Source organism: Mirounga angustirostris, unplaced genomic scaffold, assembly GCF_029215605.1.
Source record: "Mirounga angustirostris isolate CCGP_5_RB_7025 unplaced genomic scaffold, mMirAng1.0.hap1 SCAF_3, whole genome shotgun sequence".
NCBI lineage: Eukaryota > Metazoa > Chordata > Mammalia > Carnivora > Phocidae > Mirounga > Mirounga angustirostris.
The window spans coordinates 63,049,062-63,076,877 of record NW_026991711.1 but is presented as its reverse complement, the minus strand read 5'-3'; the positions used below and the strand labels follow the sequence as shown (position 1 = coordinate 63,076,877).

Sequence of the window (27,816 nt, the reverse complement as noted above, 5' to 3'; positions counted from 1 at the left end):
AAAGCCCTTGGTAGTAAAAGTAGCTTGGTATTGGTATTAAATGCTTGGTTTAAATTTACCACTTACTATGTTGTGGGACTTACATCTTGACTTATCTATCTGGTTAATTACGTTGCTAGTACTTATCTCATAGGGTTATGAGATACATAAAACCCGTCTGCGGTAATTATTGCAAGCGCTCCAAAAATGTTCTCTTCATTTTTATATAAACCTTTATGTGCCCGATACACACAAGATGCCAGGAATACATCTAAAAGATGAACAGGACATAGTTCCTTTGCTATGATGACAGGGGCTCATGGGACAGTAAAACTAAACCTTGTAGCAGTATCACTAGAGAAAGATTACTCATTAATTTGTCTTGAGTGAATGGTCAGCATATATATATAAGACAATCTTTAAAAGGTTTTATAAGTGTGGACTTAAAAAAGAACAAATGACAACTTCCAGCAACTGGCATTGGATTAACTATGCAGTTACATTCTGTGTTTGCAGATAATTAAAGGCATAAATAGTCTGTTTGAAGTGTTGGTTGTAAGTTTCACGTAAGATAATATATAAAGGAATGAGCAACTGAGTTTCAAATGAATTTGGACAAAAATGTTCTATGTATTAGCATACACGAAAAATTAAAAAGCCTCTCGAAGCACTTAATAAAACACTTATAAGATATTTGTCGTATCCATAAAGTTTATTTTAAAAAATTGTTAAAAACTAACCGTACAGGAATATTTATTAATATACTTAAAAAGTTTGTTCCCCGTGTTGAAGGAAAATACATTAGCAACATCTTCCAGACACCATCTTTATAAAAGTAAAACTTCTAGATGCTGAAATGTACTACAGTAGATTCTATAGTTTACACTTTTAATCACAGGATTGAAAATCATTCTCCCTACTCCCTGTCCCCCCGAATGTGGCAGTTCTTAGACTTAATTAATGACATTCAATCATGTTATATACTACCACAGATCCTTAGATAGAGTACACACTGCATGGTTACTAACGGAGAAGTCTTCTCCATTTGTTGTCACGTCATTCTTTCAGATAAGCGTTGGACTTTAAGTACAAATAGAAACACTACATCCCATGATTGTAAACATTCACCAAGAGCTTCCAGAGTACAATGAGTAACAGAGGTGGCCCAAGAGTCAGTCAAATGTTCCTCACTCATTTGGATACTGCTGAGATTAAGAAATGAGTTTTGAAGGCAAATTATCACAAGCCTTACTTGCATTTCTGTAAGAAAGTTGTTTTGGATATATTTTTAGTCGAAAACACCTGAAAGTCATCCTAAAGACTATATTAAGCACCATTTTCACTTACCTGAACTATATTATGTTAAATTCAGCAGTATATGTATGAGCATAAATGTCAGAAATTAGAAATAACCGTGGGTCTCAGGCTCCCTTCTGTGGATACATACGGAGAACTGAGTTCCAAGGATGCTAATAGGAACCACTTGTGCACACCAAGGGCAGTCATGCCCCCAGGGCCAAACGCAACCCAGAAGTCTGAGGCATAACTATTACTTCTGTCCGTGGATGCTATACAAGCAGATTTAAGGCTGTATTCGGCTATAAAGAGTTCAACCTCCTCTTTAGTATTCTTCCTACAGAGATCACATACACGACTCAAATTTCATAGGGTGGGAGGTGAGAAGTCCCCGAACACCTTTTGAATACTATTCTCCGTACAATTCATTATCAGCTTATTTACATGGGAGAGTGTTCATACTTAAAACCATTAAAAATACAATCACCTTGTTTTAAACTCTTACCCTAATTTCCCCAGGATTATCCTCATTCTCATTTTCTGACTTTTAGCCAACTTCACACTAGTCAGATTGTTCACTGCAGTCCTTAGGCATTTTTGATGTTGCTCCAAAGGAGAATACAAATTAAAATCTATTCACTGCCACCCACTTTGGGACAAGCCTGGTTGCAACGAAAATGGCGTTCCTGGTGTTGAAGGGTAACTAGGAAACCCATCTGGCTGAGCTGAATAGCTTTCCAAAGCTGAAGCTGAGTGGACCTGATAGAAAGAAGAACATGCAGGTTAGCAGAGGGCCAAATTCAATCCAGTTGGTACTTGCTTTTGCCTGTACCACACTATAGATATTTAGAATAGGAAAGAAAGAGAAAATGCTGGGGCAAGATAAGTCTGCAGAGTCTCCTAAAATTTTTAAGAAACATTCAAAATTCTTCAGATGGTGGAGGCCAAGAGAAATGCCATTAAAATACTTAATATTCTTTCAAAAAAGGTTAATAGGTTTTCTAGAGAAAACATGATTTAATTAAAGTCCATTATGTTAGCTTAAATTCTAAAAAAAACCCAGCTCAAATATAGCTGCCATGTGTAAAGATTCCATGTGTAAAATCTCCAAGCTAAGATTTGAAAGTCTGTAAGCAGGAAAAACAATTCATATAGACGAATATACTCCACCACCTTTGTTAGCCTTCTGAAGGAAGACAAGAATAATTTGCAAATTTGGGGAGATTAATCCTAAACTCTCCGGACACGCTTCTCAGAGAAGATTTTTGCCAGTGTTGGGATATCATCATTGGCCTTACACCGTTATCAGGACAGAGGCACGCATGTATGTTTCCATTTAATTTCTGCCCGACCTTGCCTGCCTGCTTACCTGCTGTAACAAGGCCGACTGCGCAGCGGCATTATGCTGTAATTCTTGCAAGGAGGACTGTGAAGGGTTCTGGGAAAACCCTGGGATACCCGGGAGGGACAGAAGGCCTGGAAAAACAGAACTGCCTGCAGCTTGAAGGCCAGATGATAAGCTAAAATAGACAGAACAGGTCAGAATGCAAATAAGACAAAACCTATTGCCTCTGTATTTGTCAAAAACTACCTTGAGATGTAAAACAAACTTTAAACTTCCCCATTGGAAGGAACCAGAAAAGTCAGTCACTCACTAACATAAAACTTACTTTCTATTATAAAGTACATTATCCTGAATGTAATAAGTCTATGTTTTACCTGTAATACTTTCTGCTGCTTTATAATAAGGATAAATTACCGAATACTAAAATAATCTGAGCAGATACATTATATATACTTAACACGGCTGAAGGGCTACACATGTTTTCTGAGTATTGAAGTTTCAGCCCAGAAATATATAATTTAGCACCACCCAACAATCAGGTTAGACTCACTGGAATGACTTAAGAAGACTATGAACTACAAGGTAGGTCAGGACTGACCATACCCTATCTCCAAAGTATCCACATACCCGGCTTGTGCAACGAGAGCAGAGTTGAAATTGGAGCTGAAGGCGGAAGCGAATCCCGGGAGGACGGGAGCTGGCGACGGGGTCGTGGCTGCGACGGGCAGCGCTGGGACCGCCGCCACCGTGGCCGGCGGCTGCAGCCCCGGGAACGAGGGCAGGGCGGGGGCGACGCTGGGCGTGTTGGAGACGGAAAAGCCGGGGTAGGAGGGGTTTGAAGAGGGCAGGGGTCCCTGCGTGACGGAGAAGAGGGAGGGGACGGCGGTGGACAGGTTGAGGGGGAAAGGCGCCGCCGAGCCGGAGACCGGGGCCGAGGCCGAGAGCCCCGAGAGCACGGCCGCGGTGGAACTCGGAGGAGGGACGGGTGCGGACGTGACCGCGGCAGACGAGGTGGCCGCTATTAACGACCCTGGCAGCGCCGCGGACGGGTTAAGAGGCGGGTTGCCGCTTAAAGGGAAATTATTGGTCAAAGAAGTAAAAGGAGGCAGAGCAGTGAACACCGGAGTGATGGGGGCGGAGGAAGCGTGCGGCGGCAGGGCGATGGAGGAAAGGGGGTTGGACACATTCAGGGGAGTCGTCAGGCTGGAGAGGCCGGACAGTGCAGGATTAAGGCAAGTCGACAAAGTGATGGGCCCCGAAGCGGACGTGTACGTGCGGCCCAACGTCCCCGACAGACCCAAAGCGCCGGGAGAGGGATTCGCCGAAGGAGCGGGGCCTTTGAAAGCGGAGGGGGTGGGGCTCGCGGGCTCAGTTTTGATCAGCACAGGGCCGGTGGTGACAGCGGGCGCGGACGCAACGTGCAGCTCCGAGTTAGTCGCGGGGGGGCCCTGCAGGAAGACCGGCCCTGCGGCAGCACCCGACGTAGGCGTCACCAGCGGAGAAGGCGTGGGCAAAGTCGACGGCGTGGAAGCGGAGCTCGCCACGGAGGCGGGCAGGCTCGGGAACATGGCCAGCCCGGGGGTGGAGGCCCTCGGCGGGCCGGGCATGGCCGGCGGGGCATAGCACTTGTTAGAGCCCGAGGCCGGCGAATCAGAGCTCTGATTAGTAAGAGAAGACAGTGAAGCCAGCCCGCTCGTAACAGCAGAGGACAGAGCAGATGAGCTGATTAAGCTGGTATCACTGGATGTCAGAAAGCCTTTTAAAGCAGACAGAAGAGGATTATTTACACCGAGTGGGCAGGCCACACTGGGAGCAGAGCCCCCGGCAATGACAGAGGGCGCCGGGTTGGTCACACCTTGGGATGACGGCGTTAGGGGCAAGGGCAGACCTGCAAACACTGACGACAGCGAAGCAGAATTGACATTGTTGGCAGAAGCAGCAGTAGAGGTGGCAGAAAAGGGGAGGCCAGTGAAAGCGGCGGAAGTCGAAGCAAACGTTTCATTGGAAGCAGGAGCGGCCCGAGGTGTGGATGTCGCCTGGGGGGCTGGGACAGGAGGAGCGGAAGGACCTGGCAGGGGAACCAGGCCCGAAAAAACCGACGGGACAGGAGCTGATGATGTACTGTGGGCAGAAGTAACAGGCGCGGCAGGCAAGGAAGGGGTTCTGATAACCGTTGGATTCGGCGTTGATGGCTGAGGCGTATGAATGGCCGAGGAGACCTGCCCTGGGAACACGGGCAGGACAGTATTCGCCATGTTCAGCCCGGATGCGGTAGCAGTTACTGATGCTGATGGATGGTTTACTGCCTTGACCGGGGATGCGGTAGGGACGGGCGTCACAGCAGGTGTTGAAGGACTGGAACCATGAGGAGAGAAGAGCTGACTTGCTGGGGTAGGAAATGCTACTGCGGGGGGAGGGGGGAGAAAGGCAAGAGTATCACCATGCTGAAATGTCAAAGTTTAATCCAAAAGAAATGAGTCAACATTTCTGTAACGTTTGACAAACATGAAGAAAATCAGCAACAGGTATAATAGGCCACTGCAGTGTACATGCTGCTAGATTCCATGACCCCGATTTTCCCTATGGAGCCTCAGGTAGAGCCAGTTGCCTTCTAGACTCTGATTAGAAGAGCCCTCCAACGCACAGTGAGGAAGCCTTGAGAAGTTAGCAAACAAACTTTCCTTTTGTAATTTCCTAATTTTTAAAAATTAAAAATTCAATTGTGATGAGTGTTGGTGTACCGACTTTAGCTTTCATTCTCTCAAGCCACTTCTCTAGAATAGTAAAACAAGTTGTTTCCCCCTCTTAAGAGCTTTCAGGACATCACTTTCCTCTTAGGTCACAATGGGCCTCCCAGGATTCATGCCTATTTCTCCAGTATTATGACCATTCTGTGAGTTGAACTTGATATTCCAGTTTATAATCTATAGAGCTTTTTTTCCCCATTTTCTCATACTGCCTCCTCTACACCATCTCAACCTCAAATGCTACTTGCCTTGTCCGAGGAGTTCCCTTAGGGGCAAAAGCCATGTCTAATTCCTCTTTAGAGCCTTAGCACCTAGCACTGTACATGGCACCTGTGTATTTAATGAGTGTTTGCCCCACTGGATATATCACCATGACCTCAACTATAGTTACCAAACCCATCCAAGGACTTATTCTCAAGAATTCCACTAGAGTTTGCTACAGTATTTTTATTCTCATAAACTCTATGAATAATTACTGTAAGTATTTGGGGGGATGATTTGTGTTTCCTCTGAATCAATTTAGTGCCAATGTTAGCCTTTGATGAAAATCTTGTTGGTGTCAAATGGAAAGCATGACTTAGGTACCTAAAGTCATAATGACAACTATCATCTGCTGCCATATTCATATCAAAGTGTATTTCACTTGTAAACAGAGAATGTTCCTTTTGCAGTGATAATCATGTGGAAGTTATTTTCATGGGCTAAGACTTAAGTTTCTAAACTTATGCATAATAAAGACTTTGCATAAGGAAGCTGACACGATCAATGAAGTAATGCACAATGTTAATCATGGTGGGGAAGGGACCACAGGAAAAGAATGGAAGAAAACAGCATATACATCATCTATTTGTACTAAGAGATGCCCAAAAGGTGCTATACTGGGCTGAACAAATTTTATGGTAGTTGAGAAAAGAAAGATGGCAGAATTGACAAACCGTAACACAGAAATACATGAACTTCAAACTCAAAAGGCCTAAAATCTGATAATATTCATGTCATTAGCAGTAATAAAGAAAATAAAACTAGATATTTTAAATTTAGAGAACATATGAAAATGGATTTGTACTTTTGTTTGCGTTTGTTTAACAAGAACTAGAAGCACAAGTAATATATACCTAGTTTTGTGTTCGTAAATAATGTACTAAAAATTTATTAGGGTCAACACTGGTTGGGAAATATTTGAGAATTCGCTATCTTATGTAACTACATGCTGAAGACCACGTAGTGAATGACAAATCACAAGGTCAGACCAGACTGTCCCATAGCATTCTTTATAATAAGCAGCCTTTGTTGAAGATCTTCTTATATAAAGCAAAAGCCATGCACTGTTAACCATACACAGGGCCTGCAGTTAAGATGCAATAAAACAACAACAAATCGAGAAAAACCCCAAAAGATACCATGATAAATACGACTTTCCTGCCATGTAGTTTGGTTGATAACCAGAAAACATTATCTGTCAGATGCTATGCTAATAAGTACTTTATGCCTATCATTTCATTTGTCCCCAGGTAACCCTCTGGGATAGGTACGAACAACTCCATAAATATTAAATCTAAAACTTAAAAATAATTAAATCTAAAACTAGTATTTGAAATAGCATTTAGGAAAAAGGATCTTATGTGTTTAAAGCAACTTGTTAGAAGATCATGCAGCTATTCAGTGGCGTTCAAAGGGTATCAAGTTTCAGTTATGCAAGGTAAATAAGTTCCAGAGATCTGCTGTATGATGCTGTATCTATAGTTAACAATTCTATATTGTGTACTTAAAAATTAAAGAGGGTAGAACTCATTAAGTGCGGTCTTGTCACAGTAATAATTTTAAAAAAGGTCAACCAAAATTTGAACCCTGGTCTGACGGACCCATATTCTTAACCACTATACTAGTTTATCTTTTTGTTTCTTGATCTGGTTCAAAAGGAAAATAAAATCTTAATCATGCTAACAACACAGCATAGGAAAACAAAGTATGCTATTCCTAATGATGGTTCTTAGGACACTTAACCTGTTACTACTCCCTTCAGAAACAGATTAATGAAGCTGAGCATAAAGGCTCAAGCTTCCTCAACCTCCTTTTCATAGAAGTTAAATGACATTGTCACAAAGCTAGGCAGGGTAAGAAAATGATGTCCTGACATCTCAGTGTTTTTTTCCAGCCCATTATACTACCTCCTTTAGAAACCACCAGCAAAAAATCACTGTTAGGCACCCTGCTCAGGGAATAGAATTCCCAATGAGATTCCTAACTATGCACTATAATGATGTGCTACTTTGCTACGCAAGAACTGAGCTCAGGCTTTGTCTCCTATCAGCACACATCTCCTTCCTGACCACGAAGATCCTCAACTAGACGAAAAATAAAATGTTGCAGCACTGCTGCCATCTGCAGGCATGTCACCTTTCATCCCCCCATCCTCCCTCCCTCCCTCCCTTCCTTTCTTGTTTTCAAAGTAGGCTCCATGCCCAGCATGGAGCCCAGCATGGAGCCCAGCACCAGGCTTGAACTCAAGCCCCTAAGATCAAGCCCCGAGGTGAAACTGAGAGTCAGACGCTTAACCGACTGAGCCACCCAGGCGCCCCTCATCTGCCTTTTTCAATTCCACTTTCTGCTTAGGCACCCCTTATTTTTTTTTTTTCTACATTAAGCTATGCTACTCCCAATGCTTATGAAAATAATTAAAACTAGTACTTGAAATAGCATTTAGGAAAAAGGATCTTATGTGTTCATATCAAAACAAAATGAGGCTTCTAATATCACATAATGTAAAGTGAATGTGGATGTAATGCCCACATAGCACTTGGATTATATTGCAAGTTTTTCATATAAGACACAAAGGCAAATGGTTAATTTTAAATCCAGTTAATACGTGCATTTCATTCTGTGTATACATGATGTACCACTATCAAGCCTCTTTTAGCAAGTATTGATTAAATTCTTTAACTAGGAACTTTCCCCAAAGCACAGATTCCAAATACACTCAATTCAAACTGTTCTCAGTGACTAACAGAGCAGACAACCAGGACAGACTTCAGCTATATCTGGAGCAAAGTTGATACTTACTTTGATTCTGTGTAGGTTTTGACTGATTGGAAAGGTCTTCATTTTCTGTATGAAAATAAATAAATAAAAGTTTGATTTCAAGTTTTATTCAAATTAATCATCACCATAATAACCAAAGACTGGCATCAAAAAAAAGAAAAACTCAGGATATGTATGCATGCTATGTTAGGAAAAACAATGTATGCCAATGGAAACAGAAAGGAAATAAATAAAGATAACCGTAGTCACTATATGAAGATTGACAGCATTACAAACCACTGATTCCCACACCCCCTTTTCTTTAACTTACCAGGTTTTATTTTATTTTATTTTTTTGAACATTTTATTTATGTATTTTAGAGAGAGACTGCAAGGCAGGGAAGGGGCAGAGGAAGAGGGAGAAGAAAGAAGCAGATGCTAGCCCTCGATGGGATGGGGCTCAATCCCACGAGTCATGAGATTATGACCTGAGCCAAAACCAAGAGTCGGATGCTCAACCAACTAAGCCACAACTTAGGAGGTTTTAAATAAGCATTGCTATTTTACAGATATATTTAGGAACGCTTTCTGGAAAGGAAGGCCTGAGTGTGCCACTGAGGACAAAGTGTAGCCTACAGCTGGAATGCAGAGAAGGAGCACCGTTACTGGCTAAACCGACAGTCACTTCAACAGCAGGGAGACCTGGAGGTGGGAGGTGGATGTTGAGTGCAGAATCCACTGCCACCTGAGGGACCAATCTCACAGGCCATGCGATGACCCAAGCAAACAGAAGGAGAGGGGCCCTGCCTTCCTGTTGCAGTCATTTCTGGAAAAGACCCTATGCTAGGAGCTGCTGAGAACCACCCCAGTGGAGGCTGACTTGAAGCCTGTGACTCCAACACCAAAAGCACACTCCTCCCTACCCTCCATGGAAGGACCTAACTAGACCATCAGGCAAAGATACAAAGGGAAAAAAATTACCTCTCATGGCTTGACAATAACTGCCCAAGAAACCAACAATGGGACAGGTATGAGGTACAGAAAGAATCTACAAGCCCTGACACAGTGAGCAAAAAAAGATCATAGCTTGTCTAAGGAACTTGGGGCAAATAAACAACCAAAACATATGGTGTCTATCAACAAAGATTCAATGAAAGAAAAAGAAGTGTAAAACCTTGTAATGCAAATTAAGAACACATACACACATAATATGCAAAAAAATACAAGCAGAGAAGATGAACACTTTGTGTTTAAAGCAACTTGTTAGAAGATCATGCATCTATTCAGTGGCGTTCAAAGGGTATCAAGTGACTCCAAATTAATAAATGCAAAGAATGGTAAAGAGTAGAGAGAATACTATGAAAGCTAAATTACTGAGCTGGAAATAAGAAACAAAACCAACAATAAAATCACATTTAAAATGGCAAAAATACAAAAAAAAAAAAAGAGGATTCCATACACGAGTAGGTAAGAGACTTAGAAGGCAAATATAGTGCAAAATAAGAGTACCAGAAATAGAAAAAAGACCAGATAAAAAGCAATAACTGACTGAAAAATAAAAACAAAATTTTCCTAAGCTTTTAAAGACTTGAATTTTCATATCCAAAGAGCTTACAGAGTTTCATGAAAGATTAATGTTAACATCCACATCTGGACATCCTGGTGAAATAGCCAAACTCCAGGATTAAAGACATTTCTGAACTCTAAAGATAAATAGTATTTTCTTTGTAAGCTTATAGGAAGAGACCAAGGTTCTAATAAAGAAAATTAACTGGAATTGGGTTTCTCATCTACAACTCTGTATATGTGCCCTTTTGAAAAAACTGCTTAAAAGATTTTTTTTACTAAAAGAAAAGCAGAATGAGCAGAATGAGCATATCAGGACAGGGTATCAAAGAACAGAGGAAAGAGTAAGAAGCCAGAAGTTCAGAGGTGCAGAAGAAAACATGTATGGTATTCTGACAAAACACACAAATCGACAAAAAAGAAGAGTGAGAATGGAAGTCAGTGGAGTATGGAGCAGCTTTTTTTAGTTTTTGTGTACCGACAACCATTAAGAATACAATGGTAAAAAAAAAAAATTCATATATATATATATATATATATATATATGAAGGCAATCCTTAGCAATATTAAAAATAACATTTCTAAGTTGGGGTGGGGCAAGGAGGAAGGGTTGTTAAAAATAAAACAGCAATGTGACTAATACAAGTAAAAAAAAGTAAGGAAAATGAAAAACTGGGATAAGAGAATAATAATGAATACAAAAATAAAATGGAAGGACTAAGAACAAATATGCTATTTGTATGATGACTGAAAATTCCTATTAAGTCTCTCCCCACCCCGGCCCACTGGTTTAAAACTCAGAATCCAGCTATATAATCTATAAACCAACTAACCCATCAAATAAATAAAACCCTAAAATAAAAACTGAAAGTAAAGATAAAAGCAAAATACTTATATAAAATGAAAACAAAAAGGTTAGGACAATATTAACACCCAATTAAGGCCAGGCAAAAAAGAAATATAGTAAAGTACAAATCAGCTCACTTTTTTTTTATACCTAGAAAACTTAAGAGACTATCAAGAAAAAAAAGTAGAATAAGTAATTAGTAACAAGCACCTAGAAATGAAATATTCCATTTGTAATTTTGATGAAAAATACCTCTAAAGTCCCTAGAGATAATCCCATGGCAAAGAACCTACATAAAGAAAACCATAAAATCTTCTTGAAAGAGATAAAACAAGTCCTGGTGAGAAATCACTACTACCTGACATAATATAAAGCAGACATATGATTGAAGAGTAAGACTTAATATCATAAGAATGTCTCATCTCCCCAAATTAATATATATAACTACACATAATTGTTATATATTATAATTATATATTAGTGTAATAATGTAACTAATATATAATATGTAACTATATATATGCATACATAAATTTAACTGTTCTTACCTACATAAAATAACCTTAAAAGTTCAGATGGAAAAAAAATTTCCAAATATAGTAAGAAAAATAGAAACTATAGCAAGAGAAAAAGGTAGCCTTACTAGATATCAGAACACACTATAAATCTGCTAGTCAAATCAATATATCATCATAACATGAAATAACTAGATTGGAACGGAATAAAGAACCCAGAATTAGAACCATGTGTGTATATGAAAACTTAAGACAAATGCGGCCTTTTAGGTCAGTGGGGAAAACAGATGAATTAATAAATGGTGCTGGCCTTACAGGCTACCATCTGGAAAAAAATTAAGATGAACCTCTATTCACCCCTATATGAAAATAAATTCCAGATGCAGTAAGGGCCTTACAAGACCCGGGTTACCAGGACTCCCTAGGGTTAAGGGTTAAGATCTGAAACAAGATAAAACAGTTCCAGCTTTTCTTTCATAGCCTCTCTTTCTCTATGCAAAAACATAAAACTCAAAGGGCTAAAGGTACCATAAACAAGGGTTAAGAAATAAAACAGTAATTTTGGGGAAAACTGTTGAGCAAATCTCATCGGAGTACCCAGCTGCAAACAACAGAAGCCCTCTGGCTAGTAAGGATTTGTTAAAAATGGCTATCAAGTAACTGAGTCTCTGGGAAGGGCAGAAAAAAAATTAAGTTCTATCCCTAACCTACACATATCTAGAAATAGATGGTGAGTGGATTAAAAGCTATACATTAAAAAAAAAAAAATTCCCTATCAAAGTAATTAGAGGATACAGATGACATTTTCATCCTGCCGGGATGGGGAAGGGTTTCCTAGGCAAGACCTAAAACTCAGAAGAGTCAAATAAACAATACCTAACAAATAAAAATTAAATTTTTGTAAAAGACACACAAATGAAAATGTAAGCTAAATCCCATGTTCCCAACAGACCCAAAGGAAAATGCTGAACTGAAGCGTGCAGGGGAAAGCTTAAGTCCCTGTGAGCATAGGCCCTTCCTCCGACAGTAGGAGTAATCTGCCCTAATGGTAATACTCATCAAGTCAGTTGTACTTTTCCATAGCCTGTCCGAGTTTCCTGCTCATGAGAAATGGTTCCTCTGTCTGCAAGCTGCTCATGTTCACACAGGCGGGCCAAGGCCGCTCTAGTGGGGCCTGTATATCACACTCAGATCCATCGTCAGGCTCGTGAGTTCCTTTCCCCACTAGGACACACCGTATCAAACAACTGTCCCCTCCAAGTGTACGTCTGTAAGTTTTTACTTTTAGCATCCCATAACAACATGATTTTACCTGTTCCTACTGGATTAGGAGTATATGGAGGTGGAGGGGGTACACCCGGAGCTATGACGTTGGCTAATGGTACGAGACCTGCATTGTTATAAGCACCTAAAATAAAATTATAGGGAAAAAAAATTCAGTATCATTCTATGGCCAAGAGTTCAAACCATATTAACAGAGCTATCTAATTTTTAAAACTGCTAATGATAGAGTTGCATTTTACACAGAGGTTTGGGTCTAGTGTAAGGACAAAGCTGAGATCAAGTGAGACAGCGGGAGATTCTGACTTCCCACTGCATGCTCATTCCAGACGTCAGCTCACTGAGTGGCAGGGAAGGGAGATCCTGCCATACTTCAATTATCTGCCTTTTCTGTCAATCACATACAGTTGACCTTTTTAAGTGAGATGTACTGAAGATACCTTTGAACCCCAACTACTGAAATGGGATTCATGATGATTTACCAAAGCGAAAATCCATAATAATGATTAAAAAGAATCTATAATGAATTTACCAAAAGGCAAATACCCTAAACTAAACTCTGTCTCCTGCACTGCTGTAGACCAAGAGACTGTGTAGCCCACCGTGGGCAGAATTAAACTCAGGAGAGCATATTTCACAAGTGCTCCAATTTTCCCAAGTAGATATACCAACATTTACCTTCAACTTAATAAAGAGCAAAAAGAAAAAAAATAGAACACAAATGAACTGCTTACTTGGTGCAATGGTTGCGTGTGGCCGGCATGGAGGTATTGGGTAAGGAACAGGCTTATGTGGATTGTACGTTGAAGGAGGCTAGATGAGGGGGAAGTGGAGCAGTTAAAGAAAACTAAGTCAGCAATCTCCCTGCAAACAAAATACAACTTGTCTTTTGAAATATTTAGTCGTAAGAGGCTAAAAGTGCTCCAGCATATCAAATGCTACTGGCCTAATACATGGCACAAGTGAGGGAAATGTCTTTGCTTTAATAAATGTGGTTCCTATAAATTCCAAAGGCAGATCCTGCCAAAGACTGCTGTGGAGGGGTTTATTTTTAATTTCAGTATTAAATCATCTCCAATGAAGGGTCAGACCTTATCCTAAATAGCAAACTCCTCTCTGACTGAGCTGAAGTTAATCTAAGAATTTTTGTCTCCTCCTCTGTAACACAAGAAATCCTCTAGGTTTAGGAACCTTGACTACCCAAGAACTTCCAATAGCCTCCAAAATTCATCAGATTCATCTTACCATTCTTACCCTCTTTTCTCCTTGGAAGAACAAAGTCCTATATTCTTTAGCACTCAGCACTGACAACTCGAGTAGAATGCAGACTGGGATTATGAATTCAGTATTTTAGTCTTTTTGCCTTTGAAATCCACAAATCTTTTATTTTGTAGTTGATAGAACTATATAAGTAACAAAAGGATCCCAAGAATTGGTCTCTAGAGAACCAGAGGTCTCTGAAGCTAAGCCAGATGCTGTACTTCTAAGGGGCTGCAAGACAGCTGTGACAGGCCTCTCCCACTTCAGCTCGAACAATGTTTCAACCTACAGGGCTGTCTTTGGGTTCAGTTGATATCCTAACCAATCATGATCACTCCCTTCAAAATACTCTCAACCTCCGGGCCCACTCTTGATTCACTATTAATACTAATTTGGCCAAACCACAACCTTAAAGCGAACTCTCCATTCTCCATACCTTCAAGGGAACAGCTGAATAGGGTTGGGAAAAACAAAACAAAACAAAACAATTGGACTGGTCTCACTTTAAAATGAAACATGAAACCTCAGAAGGGCCTTGGACACTGTTAACTAATTATGCTATAGTTCCCTATTCACTTTCCTCGAGTTTTTAGTATACTTCAAATTTCACAACACGAAAACAGAACTGATGCTGTGTGCTGTGAACAGACAGAAAACTACATGTACGAATTAAGGCCCGTGTCATCATTTATTCTCTAAACATACCGGTTTGGATGGTCCAAGAATCCGTGCAGCTATTCCTTTGCCTTCATTAGTACATTCTTCACCATCTTTTTTCAAGGGGGTTCCCTAATTAAATAAATAAAAAAAATAAAAAGAAAGAAAGATAATTGAGACTTAAAAAAGAACAAACCCAAAGGAGAAACAAAACTAAACAAAACCCTCACTGTATTACAATGAAGAAAAGGACTTAACTTGGTAAGAGTTAAAGGATCTGGATTCCAGATCCAGTCCTGTCTTGGCTGTAAGACCCTGCTAAGGTCCTCAACCTTCCTCTGCCAGAGAACCCTCACAACATGTACAGAGGAACTCAGAAACAAGTACACCACACACATGGGGATGACAGAAGAGCAGGATAATGTAGGTTTTAACTTTTTCCCCTGCACCATAGAAGCGCCCAGAAACAGACTTCCAATGCTCCAGTATGTACAATGGTCAAAGAATCAAAAAGAGTACCTATATTACAGTTAAAAATAGATGACAAGGGCGCCTGGGTGGCTCAGGTGGTTAAGCGACTGCCTTCCGCTCAGGTCATGATCCTGGAGTCCCTGGATCGAGTCCCGCATCGGGCTCCCTGCTAGGCAGGGAGTCTGCTTTGCCCTCTGACCCTATCCCCTCTCATGTGTTCTCTCTCATTCTCGCTCTCTCAAATAAATAAATAAAATCTTAAAAAAAAAAAAAAAATAGATGATAAAAAAATGATGTTTTCTATAAGCATTAAATGAGGTAGTTCATATTATATAAGAATAAATGAGACCTCATTCAAGGCTATTATTAACAGATCAGAATAAGTGGACAGACTACTACAATGTGTCCTCCTAAGAACGTGTGCCTAAATAGTACATACTAGTAGGGAAGCCAACTTCCAAGATGGCCCCCAGACATCCTCACCTCCTACATGCCCTTGTGAAGTCCCCTTCCAGAATGAACAGTGCTAGACTGCATAATAAATAGGATATTCCAGAAATGATGGCATCTGACTTCCAAGACTAAGTCACAAGAGGCAACACAGCTTGCACTTGCCTTCTCCTGGACTATTTGCTCTGGTGGAAGTCAGCTGCCATGTCGTGAGGTATTCAAGCAGCACTACGGGCAGGGCCTTACTGTGAGGAACAAAGACCCCCTGCCAACCACCAACACTAACTTGCCTGGCATGTACCTGAGCCTCCTTGGGAGTACAGTCTCAAGCTCTACTCAAGCCCCCAGATGACTGCAGTCTCATAAGAAACGCTGAGCCAAATCCAACCTAAGCCACTCCCAGGTTCCAGATTCATAGAAACTGTGTAAGATAATGTTTAGTTTTAATCCACTGAGTTTTAGGGTTACTTGTTACACTGCAATAAAAATACAGCACTCTTTGCAAAGATAATTTTACAAAGACATTTGTGGATGGTATAGAAACAGGTTTCTTTCCTTCAGGACTTCTCAGAGCCTTTCTCATGCAATCTGACTGTCCAAGAAGGAAACACTGCACACGATTTCTCAAACATATTCAACTGTGAAACTGTCTGAGGAACACTGAGAATTTGAGAAATGCTCCTTTACTAAGTGCAAAGCAGTGCTTCTAAAATACTTGGAAAAACAAAACAAAATCATCCTCTTTTCTATTTGTCTTGTTCTGTACATCTTACACAAATACTTTAATGTAGTTTATACATGAACTTTTGATCAATGTTGAACCCATGAATTAAGCTGCTGACCTAAGAAAATTCCTATCCTTGGTAGAAGCATCATCAGCTGGCATTTTCTTTAAATATCATAACTAAGCTAAATTTCATAGTAAGCCATAAGAAGTTTCTCATAGCCACAAACATATGCTTACTGGGAAAATTCCATTTATGCGACTAGGTTTTCCTTTGGGATACGGATTTCCTGGGATTGTTCCACAAGAAGATATCATAGCATGAGGAGCTTTGCAGCCCCCCTTGAAAGCCTGTAACAAAAAACAAGAGGGTGGTAATAAATAAATATACAAAAAAATAAAAAAACTCATAGGTTAAGTATTCTGGATATTTGGAGGCCCTGTTAAAAATATGAATCAAGAACAGCATCACATTAATCTGTTCATGAATTCATCAGCACTTACAGTAGTGAACATGACCAAAATTCCTAAGTAAAATCACTTTATTTAAATGGAATTATTAAAGTGGTAACATAATGTTTTTAATTAGTTTTCTTTTAGCCACAACTAATAGACTCCCATACAAAGATAGCTCCACAGCATATTTTGTAAATTGTGTGCAAACAAGTTCATTTACTATTTGGTATGTCCCGTTTCTCCAAACCAAGAAATAATGTCGTCCAACTGTATAAACACCAAACTCATGTTACGGGCAAGACAAGGAGAGTAACAGATGAAAGATACATGGACTCTGCTCTGAAGAAGTTTAGAACTTAGTGGAGAAACACAAACAAATAACATGGGACACTGGGTTTCCAAAGAGCTGTACTGCTGAAAAAGCAAGAGTTATTTAGGTATACTGTATTCAACATAGCATTACATGATTACGAGACATATTGAGGGATGTTCTAGCTTATTTATTATTGCATTCTCAGCTTCTACAATGGTACACTAACAAACATTGAGTTCATACTCAATAAATATTGAATGAAAAACACTACATTAGGTGATGTATATTCCAATAGATCTATATTATGCTATAGAGATATGAAGCCATATATAGCTATATTTTACAAGTATGCAGGATGTCATCTATTTTATTGTAGAGATATATTGGTTTTATAAATTCATTCACGTTTGTTATAGAGATATATTGGTTTTATAAATTCATTCAAACACACATAATTAGCTATATAATCCAGTCACCTACTAAACACCCAAACCTAAAAATTATCTCAATTTTTGGTTATTATAAATAGTACCAGAGTAAATACCCTTACATACAAATTAGTATATTTCTATTTCTTTCCTTAGAATAAATTCCTAGAAATAGAATTTTCTGCATCAAAACACATGAACAGTTTAAGGCTCTTCAAGTTTACCTTCCAGAAAAGTTGTACTAAGTTACACTGACCAGAGAGCCTATTCCACAGAATACTCAGGGCCACATTATTTCTGAGAAGGAAAATACTCAGGACCAAATTATTTCTGACATGATCAGAACGCTTTATAAGGAAGAAAACAACAGCAGTAAATGCATGGTGCCTTAAAGAATTTAGTCAAGAAAACCAATGGAGAACTTACTAAAGTAAAGAAATGTGGGCTCAGATCTTGCTTCTGCTACAACAGAACTCATGAGTAAGCCAAGTTCTCTGCTACCCCTGAGCTTAGCAGACAGTGTAAGGATTAAATGCGCTTGGGCTGCAAGGACCCAGGAGAGCAGTATGCATCTTCCTCAAGCAGGTTCCTAATCATTAATTCCGTTTCCAGCCATCACAATCCTAAGAAATAACTACCTTAAATGACAACTCAAGTCAAGTAGGCTTAGGTAAATACTACTCCTCCCATTCTTAGAGATTTTAAATTAGTAAACTGGAATTTTGCTTTATTATCCATCTCTTATAAATTTGATTAACGTAGTAAGACTGATGACAAAACAAATTAAAAGAAAATTTTTTTTCCGTCACGTTCCTAAATACATAGGATTAAAGGCAAAAACTTGGAGCCACGGCAAAGCTACCAAGGGACCGAGAATAAACACCTGCTGAGGCTGAAGCTGAGAAGCCAACTGGCGTCTCACTCTCAAGCCATTTCCTTATCCCCCAGAACCCCCCTTGCCCAGCTCCTGTCCTCCATGGACCGCAGGGATGCCATCTTGACCCATCGCACAAGAGCTGTCAGGTTATTCATCACAGTTAACACAGAAGTAAGACCGGTACTTTGCTTCCTTCACCAACATTCAGAAAAACCCAATGTTCTATTTATATAGCAATCTTGAGAAAATTACCTGTTCAAGTACTCTCTTGCACCGTTTCTTCTCAGACATATTTATCCTGAATAAATCTTCGATGGGACGAGAATTCTGTGCATCAACAATGTTTCTACCAAGGAAATGCAATATAGCTTTTGATTTAAGAACCTGGACATATATACAAACACCAACAACCTTTACCAAACAACCATACATGAGTAACCTTTCCCCCAATGACATATGGAGAAAAGTGATTTAGTTTTAATTGGTGAATGTAAACCATATTTTTATAAAAATGATAAATATAACTGAACTGAGGTTCATCTGGTTACCTAAAAGTAATGAAGTAGTTCTATGAATAAAAATCACTATTTTGAGATTGCTGAAAATATACCCTCTCAATGAGTAGTAGGAGATCTATGGCAACAGAAAAAAAGCCATGTGCCAAACGCATAAAAATAATGGTTGATCTAAAAATGAAGTTTTACCTTATGCTTTATTTTAACTTTGTATTTCTGTAGACATCTATAAACATATAAAGGACTTAAAAATGCATGTGCTCTCAATAAACAGCAATCTATAGATTCTTCCATAATGCAGAAGAGCAGGCTCTTTTTCTCTTTGAGCTTACATTCATTATGATCATTTATTAAATGCTATGCTTAGTGTTTTCACAGATCTTCTAGGATTTAAAGTTCACATATGTGGGGCGCCTGGGTGGCTCAGTCGTTAAGCGTCTGCCTTCGGCTCAGGTCATGATCCTAGGGTCCTGGGATGGAGCCCCGCATCGGGCTCCCTGCTCCGCGGGAAGCCTGCTTCTCCCTCTTCCATTCCCCCTGCTTGTGTTCCCTTTCTCGCTGTGTCTTTCTCTGTCAAACAAATAAAATCTTTAAAAAATAAATAAATAAAGCTCACATATGCCATTAAGTAGGTGAGATCCTTAACTTTATAACCGAGGAAAATAAGGTCCAGAAACAGTAAGTACATGTATCAGAACCTAACTATAAAACCTATGGCTTTCTCAATGAGCCTTTCAAACTACTCAGAGTTGGAAAGCAATGGAAGTCACTGAAATGAAGACAAATCAAATAAATAATCTCATTATGCCTGGTTATTTTTAAGTTGTAACCATTTGTAATAAGTACACTAGATATCTATTTATTTATTTTTCCCTTAGAGAGAGCATGTGCAAGTGGGGGGGGTGTAGGGAGGGGGAGAGGGAGAGAGAAAATCTTTAAGCAGGCTCTACACCCAGAGTGGAGCCCCAGGCAGGGCTTGATCTCATGACCCTAAGATCATGACCTGAGCCGAAATCAAGAGCTGGATGCCCAACCAACTAAGCTGACCAGGTGCCCCTAGATATTTAGATATAAAAATTCAGTCTACCCTTTCACAGATTTTATTAGAGTTCCATTTACTAATATAATTTTGAGACATTAATACACACTAATGAGTTAAAAAACATTTAAAAAGTCTTCCAAATTTTCTCCAATAAAGTAAAAAGAAATACTCACGAAGCTAACAGTTCAAGAGCAACTAGCTTGTCTTTACTGAAGGTGAAACAATTGAGTATATTGACCACTTCTGCTGGGTGAACAGCCACCATTTTCTATTAATATGAAAAATAATTTTATTTTCAACATGAGAAATTTTCATGCCAGAGATTGCTATTTTGGGAGAAACATAGTTAAATGTTCTTAATATTTAAGTATTTGAAGTGAAACTGCTTATTCAAAAACAAGGCCTAACAACCATGTGAATTAACCTTAGACTTTTTCAATGTAACTATTTCAGTTGAAGATCTAAGTTCCCCCATGTGCTTTTTTTATCAATGTCTCTCAATGTATTTATTTATAGAAGAAAAGTATTTACATGTACTACTTTCCTCAGAAAGGTTCTAAAAAAGGGGATATTTATAAATATGGGAGATACATTGCTCAAGAAGTTAGAAAAAATTATATTCCTTAGAGTGCTAAGCGTTCTGTAGTCAGGGCTTCCTAAAGTGAGGTCTGTGGTGCTGAATAGTGTTTCTAAAAAAGGGTACTACAGTCACCTCAGGTAGGGAAAAGATGGGTTAAACAGCATTCTTTACTGCAGAACTTTCTTAAAAGTCTTACATTAACATGAACTGTGACACTGGAAGATTGTGTGCAATGTTCTATAATTTGACTAGGGTACTTTTGGTTTTGAAGATAAGGTTCCACCAATTTACAGATTTATGTTAGTAGTGGAGGAAATTCAAAAGCAAAGTCAGTGCAAGAAGATCATTTAGAATCAATACCCAATAGACTCCTAAAACTTGGAGCAATGCTGTTCAGACAATTTTATTCAGGTAGCACCAAAAGAATTGGTAAAACACATACCCCTTTGCAAGTTTTTAAATTGACATCTAAAAGCTATACCACAAGTTTAAATACTTACAAAAAATTGATTTATATTCAGTTTATTATATATTTGTAAAAACTTTGGAACTACTCATTTATCTCATTTATGAAAATGTCTACTGCATAACCTAATTGTCGAGGTTAGTCTTCAGTGTGAAAACAACCAAATCAGACTTAGTTTGTCAGCAAAGGTTGACTTATAAGTTGTGCTCATGCTAACCTTTTCACCTCTGAATTTTAATTCTAAAGTAGGTGAATAAGCAAGCAGAGGCCTCAGAGCTTTGTCATGAGTTTGTTGTCTTGATAAAATAAAGAGAGGTCCCAATCAGTATTTCTTACAGAAGTTCTCTGCTTTGCCCTCCCTCTCAGATTACATGGTCTCTTTGGTCCTTGGGAAAAGAGTGATGGGTGGATGGGTAAGATAACCTTTTTTTTGTAGAGTTGAAAAAAACGAATTGCTAAAGAGGCAAAGCACTAACAGATCCAGCCACTTTCTTCGGCAAATTAGTTTAGGAAGCTAAGGATCTGTAGATTCCCTTAAGGCTATCCATCCCTGATAATCCAAGGAAAATCTTCCTACGTAGACAGATACTGTTTGACTTAAATGCCTCTGTTAATTTAGGCTGGGCTAATAGTAGCCACTAGGCACATGTGCCTGCTTAAATTAAAATTAAATAAAATTAAAAATACAGTTCCACAGGCAGACTAGACACATTTAAATGCTCAAAAGCTATGTGTAGCTAGTGGTTACCATACTGGATAGCAGAGATAGAAAACATTCCTATCATTGCTAAAAGTTCATTTGGACAGTGCTGGTCTAAAAAATGTAAATATAAACTCATATGACTATTGTTCTAAGACTAAACACATGAGGATAAAGATATAAAAAAAAAAAGTACATAAAAACACTTAAGAATTCAAATTCTATGCTTTGCTTGCCTATAAATATTTTCTCTTCCAATTTGCCAATTAGGATCCTATGGTGTACAATTTAGTAGTACAGTACATACAATTTAAATCAGTTTGGGAACTCCTCTAATTTTTTAGTAATTATTTGATTAATCAAAGCATAATAAAATTTAGGATCAGTTTTTCTAATGCAAACAAATTACAACTTGAGATCAATTATAGAAAACAAGGGAAGAATTCAAAATACTTAAATTCTACACTACAAAGAAAAGTAAGTTACTTACATGCTGTAATGCTTTCATTGCCTTTAACTGAGGCTCAGCCCAGGAGAAGTATCTCAGTAAATCAACCACCTGAAAGCAAAGAATTACTTTAGCTCTAATGAAATGTGTTTGCAAACATTTCCACAAGATTTGTTTCAGGACTTTGAAATACTACTCAGCTCCTTATTGGCACAAACCACAGTTTAAATGCTCAATAGCTGTAAGATGTAGGTAGCTACCACAATGGATAGTGCAGAAAGAGAACATTTCCATCATCACAGAGTCTGGGGCAGCGCTGGTATAGAAATAAACGGAAGGTATAAAGTACAGGAAAAACAAAGTACCTGAAGAAAAGGAAGATCGAAAAAGTATTAGATGGAGATAAAATGTCAGTTTAGAAATATAAAGCTATATTACAAATGGAAAACTTTAAAAATTTAGCAGAGAGTGACATTTGTAACCAATCACAAAAGGGTGTTCAGTGGTGTGGTTTAGTGTAGGTCCACTATCTCCTACTCTTTTCCTTGGGTCTGAAGGGCACAGTACTCGTATTCACACTACAGATCTCCTCCCTAAAAATGTAAGAATCACCATGACTTACTCCAGCAGCTTCTAAACAGTAAGTAGGTCATTCTGAGAGCACAGTTAGCCAGGCTCTCCCACCACCACCAGCGAACTTCAAATGAATGAGGGAGATCCTGTGAAATCGCTAGTGAGAGGTGAGGAGCGCATCAAGGTCATAGCAGTGAAGTCCCTGCGTAGTCACCACCACCCTGTTCACTGCGTCCAAAGGAACTCCAAAAGGAAAAAAAAGAATGACTCAAAGAAGAGAGGGTAATGACATCTGGGTTAATGAATTCTTTTACTGTAACTTCCTGAAAATGTGTTAAGGTTTCAATTATTCTACAAAGCAAAATTAATGCTAGAGACTGGAATAGTGTATGAAGAAGAGTAAAAATACTTTTTACTCCTTATAAAGTGATGCATAAATTACAAATGGGTATTATGTGTACTTTCCTCATTTTCATGGGAATAATGGTTTTCTTTATAGTAAATGCTACCTGCCACTTTACCAACCAAAAAAAGTTACCAACTATATGTCTGATACAGGAAGAAAAACCTTCAATACAGTAAGTAGGCTTAGCAGGTCATACTTAGAAAGAAGCTTTGAGTTTAGCAAGTGGAATAACCACTAAGCGAAGTTTTCTACAAAATTTCACACATACACACACACACACACAAAAGAAGGAAAGGGAAGTTGTTATCTATGAGACATTATAAATCTTTTCAAAACATTTAAATTAAGTATAAGGTGATTTTGAAAAGTAATGGGACAACTGAAAAACACTGATTAAATAGGCAGCAAGACATGCAAATCATGAAGTAGCTTTTAAGGATTTAGCAGGCAGAACTTTCTACAGGCTTAAAGTTATTCAAAGTTCAAGTTTGAAAAGTCTTGAGAAAAAGTTGGAGCATTTACTAACTCTACCTACAGATTCATCCACTGTCTACCCTCTCCACATTCCTACCCTTTCCCAGAACTCTTCTCCAGATATACATTTCTCTTTCCGCCCTATTTCTCTATCGAGTATTTTCTAAGCATTCCTCAGAAATCTGATCTGTATATTGTATGTATGCATACTTATGCATACATATTGTTTTTAATTAGCAAACTCCCCCTGAAGCTGGGTGAGTTTTCACTAAGCTTTAAAACATTACTCTTCTGGCAGTGACAGAAACTACTTATTAGACACTATATTTTCTTTTCTTATGGCTAAAATTTTTACATAGCGGCTTCATATAAGAACCATAATGCACCATTTGTTCAAGTTTTCTTTTTAACGTGTAGTGAATTTTGTTATTACTGATTTATAAATTCTGTACAAATTTGGGTATGTTTACCATTAGAAGTTTATAAATTTATGATATTGTGCCCAGAATGATAAATATGCTTTTCTTGGACACTGCATTTTAAAATCATATTAACATGTGATATTGAAGTGAAAGTAGCTATGTTTATAAAATACTCAAACTATAAATTCTGCAAAGTTTTCCATCAATATCAAAAGCTCCTAACGTTTCTGAATAAATATAGCAACAAAGTAAAAGCAATTCTGAACCTGACCAGCAGGTAAATAGACTTTAACTAGAACATCAGAGTAAAAAAAAGGTTTTGCTTAAATAGAACAAATACCTGTTCACTAGAGAAATATCCATGCACATACTCAATTGCTTTTAATTTGTACTCTGTCAGAACAGCCTAAAAAAACACAGAAAAAGAGCATTAATATATGTAAGCAACAGTAATATGCATATTATCAAAACTACCTAAGCAACTCAAACATGGCAGACCTTCCTCAGCCGCGGCACACAGAGGCAGCTAAAGTCACTATGGTGACATGACATTCTACCTTTCCAGGTTCCATGCTGTAAGGGATACACTGAGACAGCAGGAAAACCTCCGGGCCTCCCTACTCACTCCTACAAGAAAAGGAACAGAACTGTAATAGACAAGATTTGATGTTACTAGAAGTCACAAATAGAATTCCTGTAAATGTAATTAGTTTCAGAACATCCCAATTTCAACCAAATTGTCATTTTTAAGACGACTAATTATATCAGGCATGACTCATCCATCAATTACTGAGCAGCTGTTATGTGCTAATAGAGAAACGTGAATGGTAAGTATTTCCACTGGGATAGAAGAACCCAAGGAGCCAAAGAGGGCCCTCGATTCAATACGTGTGCCTGCAGTGTGGTCTTTGAAAGGCATTTTAACTACCCTGAGAAGCTTTTTACCCACAAAAGGTGAACACCATTCACTACCCACCTTAAGATTAAAATAGTCAATAGTAGACATAACAATAGTACTACTCAGTAAATTACGGTTTCTTTCCTTACATGGCCCTTATCCATGGGAAGTTCAGAGAGAAGTACGGCGGCGGCCTTGACCCAGCACTATCTGGAGCCAGACGAAATCACATATGCTCTCCTTACAACTGTTTGCAGAGCTCAGAGATGGAAACAATCATAATTTGGTAACTACTAATCATTAAAAATCAACTAATCCCTCTGCTTTTACTACAAAACAATTATTTGTACTTGGCATATTCATCACTTTGCTAGGAGAAAGTATGACCGGTTAACTGAAAGAAAACATCCAAGTTGCCCGTTATTTTAATAGTTTAATTTTCACTGAAAAGGGAGGTGAGGGGGAGAGAATGGCATTTTGCATAATGTACTTTAGAGAATGTACTGTTGAGATGTAACCTCAGGGGGTGAGTACCTGGTTTAAACCAACTTACATTTACAAAGTCTGAGAGCAATTTTTTTAAAAAAACAGTAATTCTCACTTAGATACGCCTACATTTTAATCCCATTTTAGTAGACTAAGACAATGCTGATGTATCTAATTATTTGGCACAGACAACAAGACATATTTTGCCTGCAGACCAGAAATAAGGACTTAAATAAGAACGTAAGTTGCTATCTCATGTATGATTTTCATCTCTGGAAAATATCCGACATCCCTCACTAGTATTTACTATGTGATCTTTTCATAACAAGAAGGGAGAGCATATACAAATTGCATCCTATAGCTTCCAAAAGTAGAAATCTACTGGTCTATTTGGACACACAAATTATTTCCTCATAAACAGTAGTTAAATATCAGCTCATGAACAAATTGTTACAAATTTTAAACATATAGTTGGCAAGCTGACATTTTATTGCAAATCTTAATTGCACAAATTGGATTTGCAAAAGCAGTTTTGTTCAAAAAGAACATCCAATATCATCAAATATCTAAATATAACTAACATATGAATTTGAAAAAAAAGTCTTATGAAGGATGAAGAAAAACATTTTGCTTTATAGACAATGCAGAAAAACGGCATGTACACAGGCAATTTTTTTGAAGTTCTTTTTTTTTTTTAAGATTTTATTTATTTGAGAGAAAGTGAGTGAGAAAGAGAGATCACAAGCAGGGGGGGAAGCATAGAGGGAGAAGCAGACTCCCCGCTGAGCAGGGAGCCAGATGCAGGACCCAATCCCAGGACCCCGGGATCACGACCTGAGCTGAAGACAGATGCTTAACCAACTGAGCCACCTAGGGGCCCCCACAGGCAATTTTATTAATAATTTCATAAGCTGAAGCCTAAAGTAACAAATCCTTCCCTGTCAGTCAAGGGTCTTAAAGGTTTGGAAATGGCAAGATAATCACCCTGAAATTCTAAGCAAAGCACCCTGTATTAGCATAAGAATGGTACAGAAAGTCTTTCCAGTTCTAATTCGGTAAACTTCTTACTTTTGTGCTTTAGGTATTTATTAGGCTCAAGGCTACATCCCAAATTTTTTTGCTGTCTGGTTCATTCTGGAAGGTAGGTTACATACAATGGCCTCGAAACGAAGCAAAAATTTGGAAAGCAGGAAGAAAAAGTTTTGAAATTCAAGTTATTGAAGCCCACTCCTAAAAACATGAGGCCTTTTGGACATTAATTTTGTCCGTCCAGGCAACACACAGTGTGCCTATCTTCAGATTTGAAAAACTTGCCATAATAACTACCATTAAAGAAATTTTATACGTATTACCTCCAGTTTTCAGTCTTTAGGTTACTGAAAGATGAGCTGATCAGTTCAGAAATATCAAATCACTTCTCCACTAGTACAGAGCTTTTAAAGATTTGTACAGCCGGCTTGGGAATGAGAACTCTTTGAATATAATTTCCACAATACTGCATTGATAGTCAAGTTTAGCATTAACATAACTTAATCTCTATCTGTATAGTGAAGCGTATCAAACTACAAGCTCCCATACTGTGTACGTTAAAATTCCAATCAATTTCGCAATCCTAAAACCCGCATTTTGCAGTCTGCACGCAGTCCCTCAAAGAGAATTAACTACGAGAATTCGTAGCTCATAGATTGGTTTAAGAAATTAAGTGCAATTACCTTTCTAATTTCATCCAACACCGTTTCAAAGGACTTTTTGTCCATCTTGACTACTGTCTCAACGTGGTTTTAACAGTTACACTTTCAGTTACAAAACGTTCATCGCTGGTCTGCTTCAATAGTAGAAATGTTTATAGCTGAGAAGGAAAGACTCCAGGGGCAAGAAAAAGGATGCGAAGAGGTAGAGAGTACTTCAAAATCTGCAAAAACTTCAAAAAATGCACACTTATAAAAACTTTGTTAAAAGCAAAAACCGTCGGGTTTCCTCAGCTTCCTCACACAAAGCTTCAGGACACCTAGGGGGAAGAGCCCGGTGCTCTCTGAGTCCTGCAGAGAAATCCAGGGTTTGGCAGCCGGGGCTGAGCTTCGATCTCCTGCAGCTGAAGGCCAGGCGCCGCCGGGGAGAGGTCGTGAAGCCGCTCTCCCGTGTGGGAGAGGAGAGGCACCTGCACCCCGGCTCCCGCGGGCGGCGAGGAAGGAGGCACTAGCCTCTCGGCCCACACCAGAGCCTCAGCCGCCGGCCGCCGCCCCTCACCGCCGCGAACCTGGACTCATGGCCCGACTTGCGCTCAACCCCAGCAGTCGCGCTGGCTCCTGGGTTCCGCAGCCCGGGCAGCGGCGGCCTGGCAGGCTCTTTGTTATCAGCTGCCACGGCTTCCGGGAGCGGGCCGGCGGCCGGAGAGCACCAGGAGCCCGGCAAAGGGGGGCACGCTCCCCAGTAGGGGGACTCCCGAACACCGCGGTGCCCACAGCGTCTAGAGCCCTTCCTGGTTACCCCTACAGCTCCCACCGCCTCCTGGGGCCCTTTAACGAAACCCGTCGCGCCCCAGTAAACTCAACTCTGCGCCAACAGCTTAGGCCCCT

At 39.2% G+C, this 27,816-nt stretch overlaps 1 protein-coding gene across 5 annotated transcripts; it reads right to left on the bottom strand.

Annotated features, from left to right (window-relative positions):
• Positions 1 to 672: 672 nt before the first annotated feature.
• Positions 673 to 27,816, bottom strand: PROSER1 (proline and serine rich 1). 5 transcript variants are annotated; one of them, XM_064586160.1, is made up of 13 exons: positions 26,953 to 27,816; positions 24,197 to 24,262; positions 22,024 to 22,092; positions 19,961 to 20,055; positions 18,483 to 18,576; positions 16,397 to 16,507; positions 14,560 to 14,643; positions 13,329 to 13,407; positions 12,626 to 12,721; positions 8,428 to 8,472; positions 3,248 to 5,021; positions 2,645 to 2,795; positions 673 to 2,034 (listed from the first exon to the last, which is right to left on the bottom strand). In XM_064586160.1, exons 1-13 carry the CDS (start codon positions 26,995 to 26,997, stop codon positions 1,912 to 1,914), a joined length of 2,832 nt encoding a protein of 943 aa, XP_064442230.1. In that variant the 5' UTR covers positions 26,998 to 27,816; the 3' UTR covers positions 673 to 1,911. The 5 variants fall into 5 exon arrangements, with proteins under 5 accessions (XP_064442230.1, XP_045725316.1, XP_045725317.1 ...); XM_045869360.3 differs by having other exon boundaries at positions 3,248 to 5,024; positions 26,953 to 27,815; XM_045869361.3 differs by lacking the exon at positions 24,197 to 24,262 and having other exon boundaries at positions 3,248 to 5,024.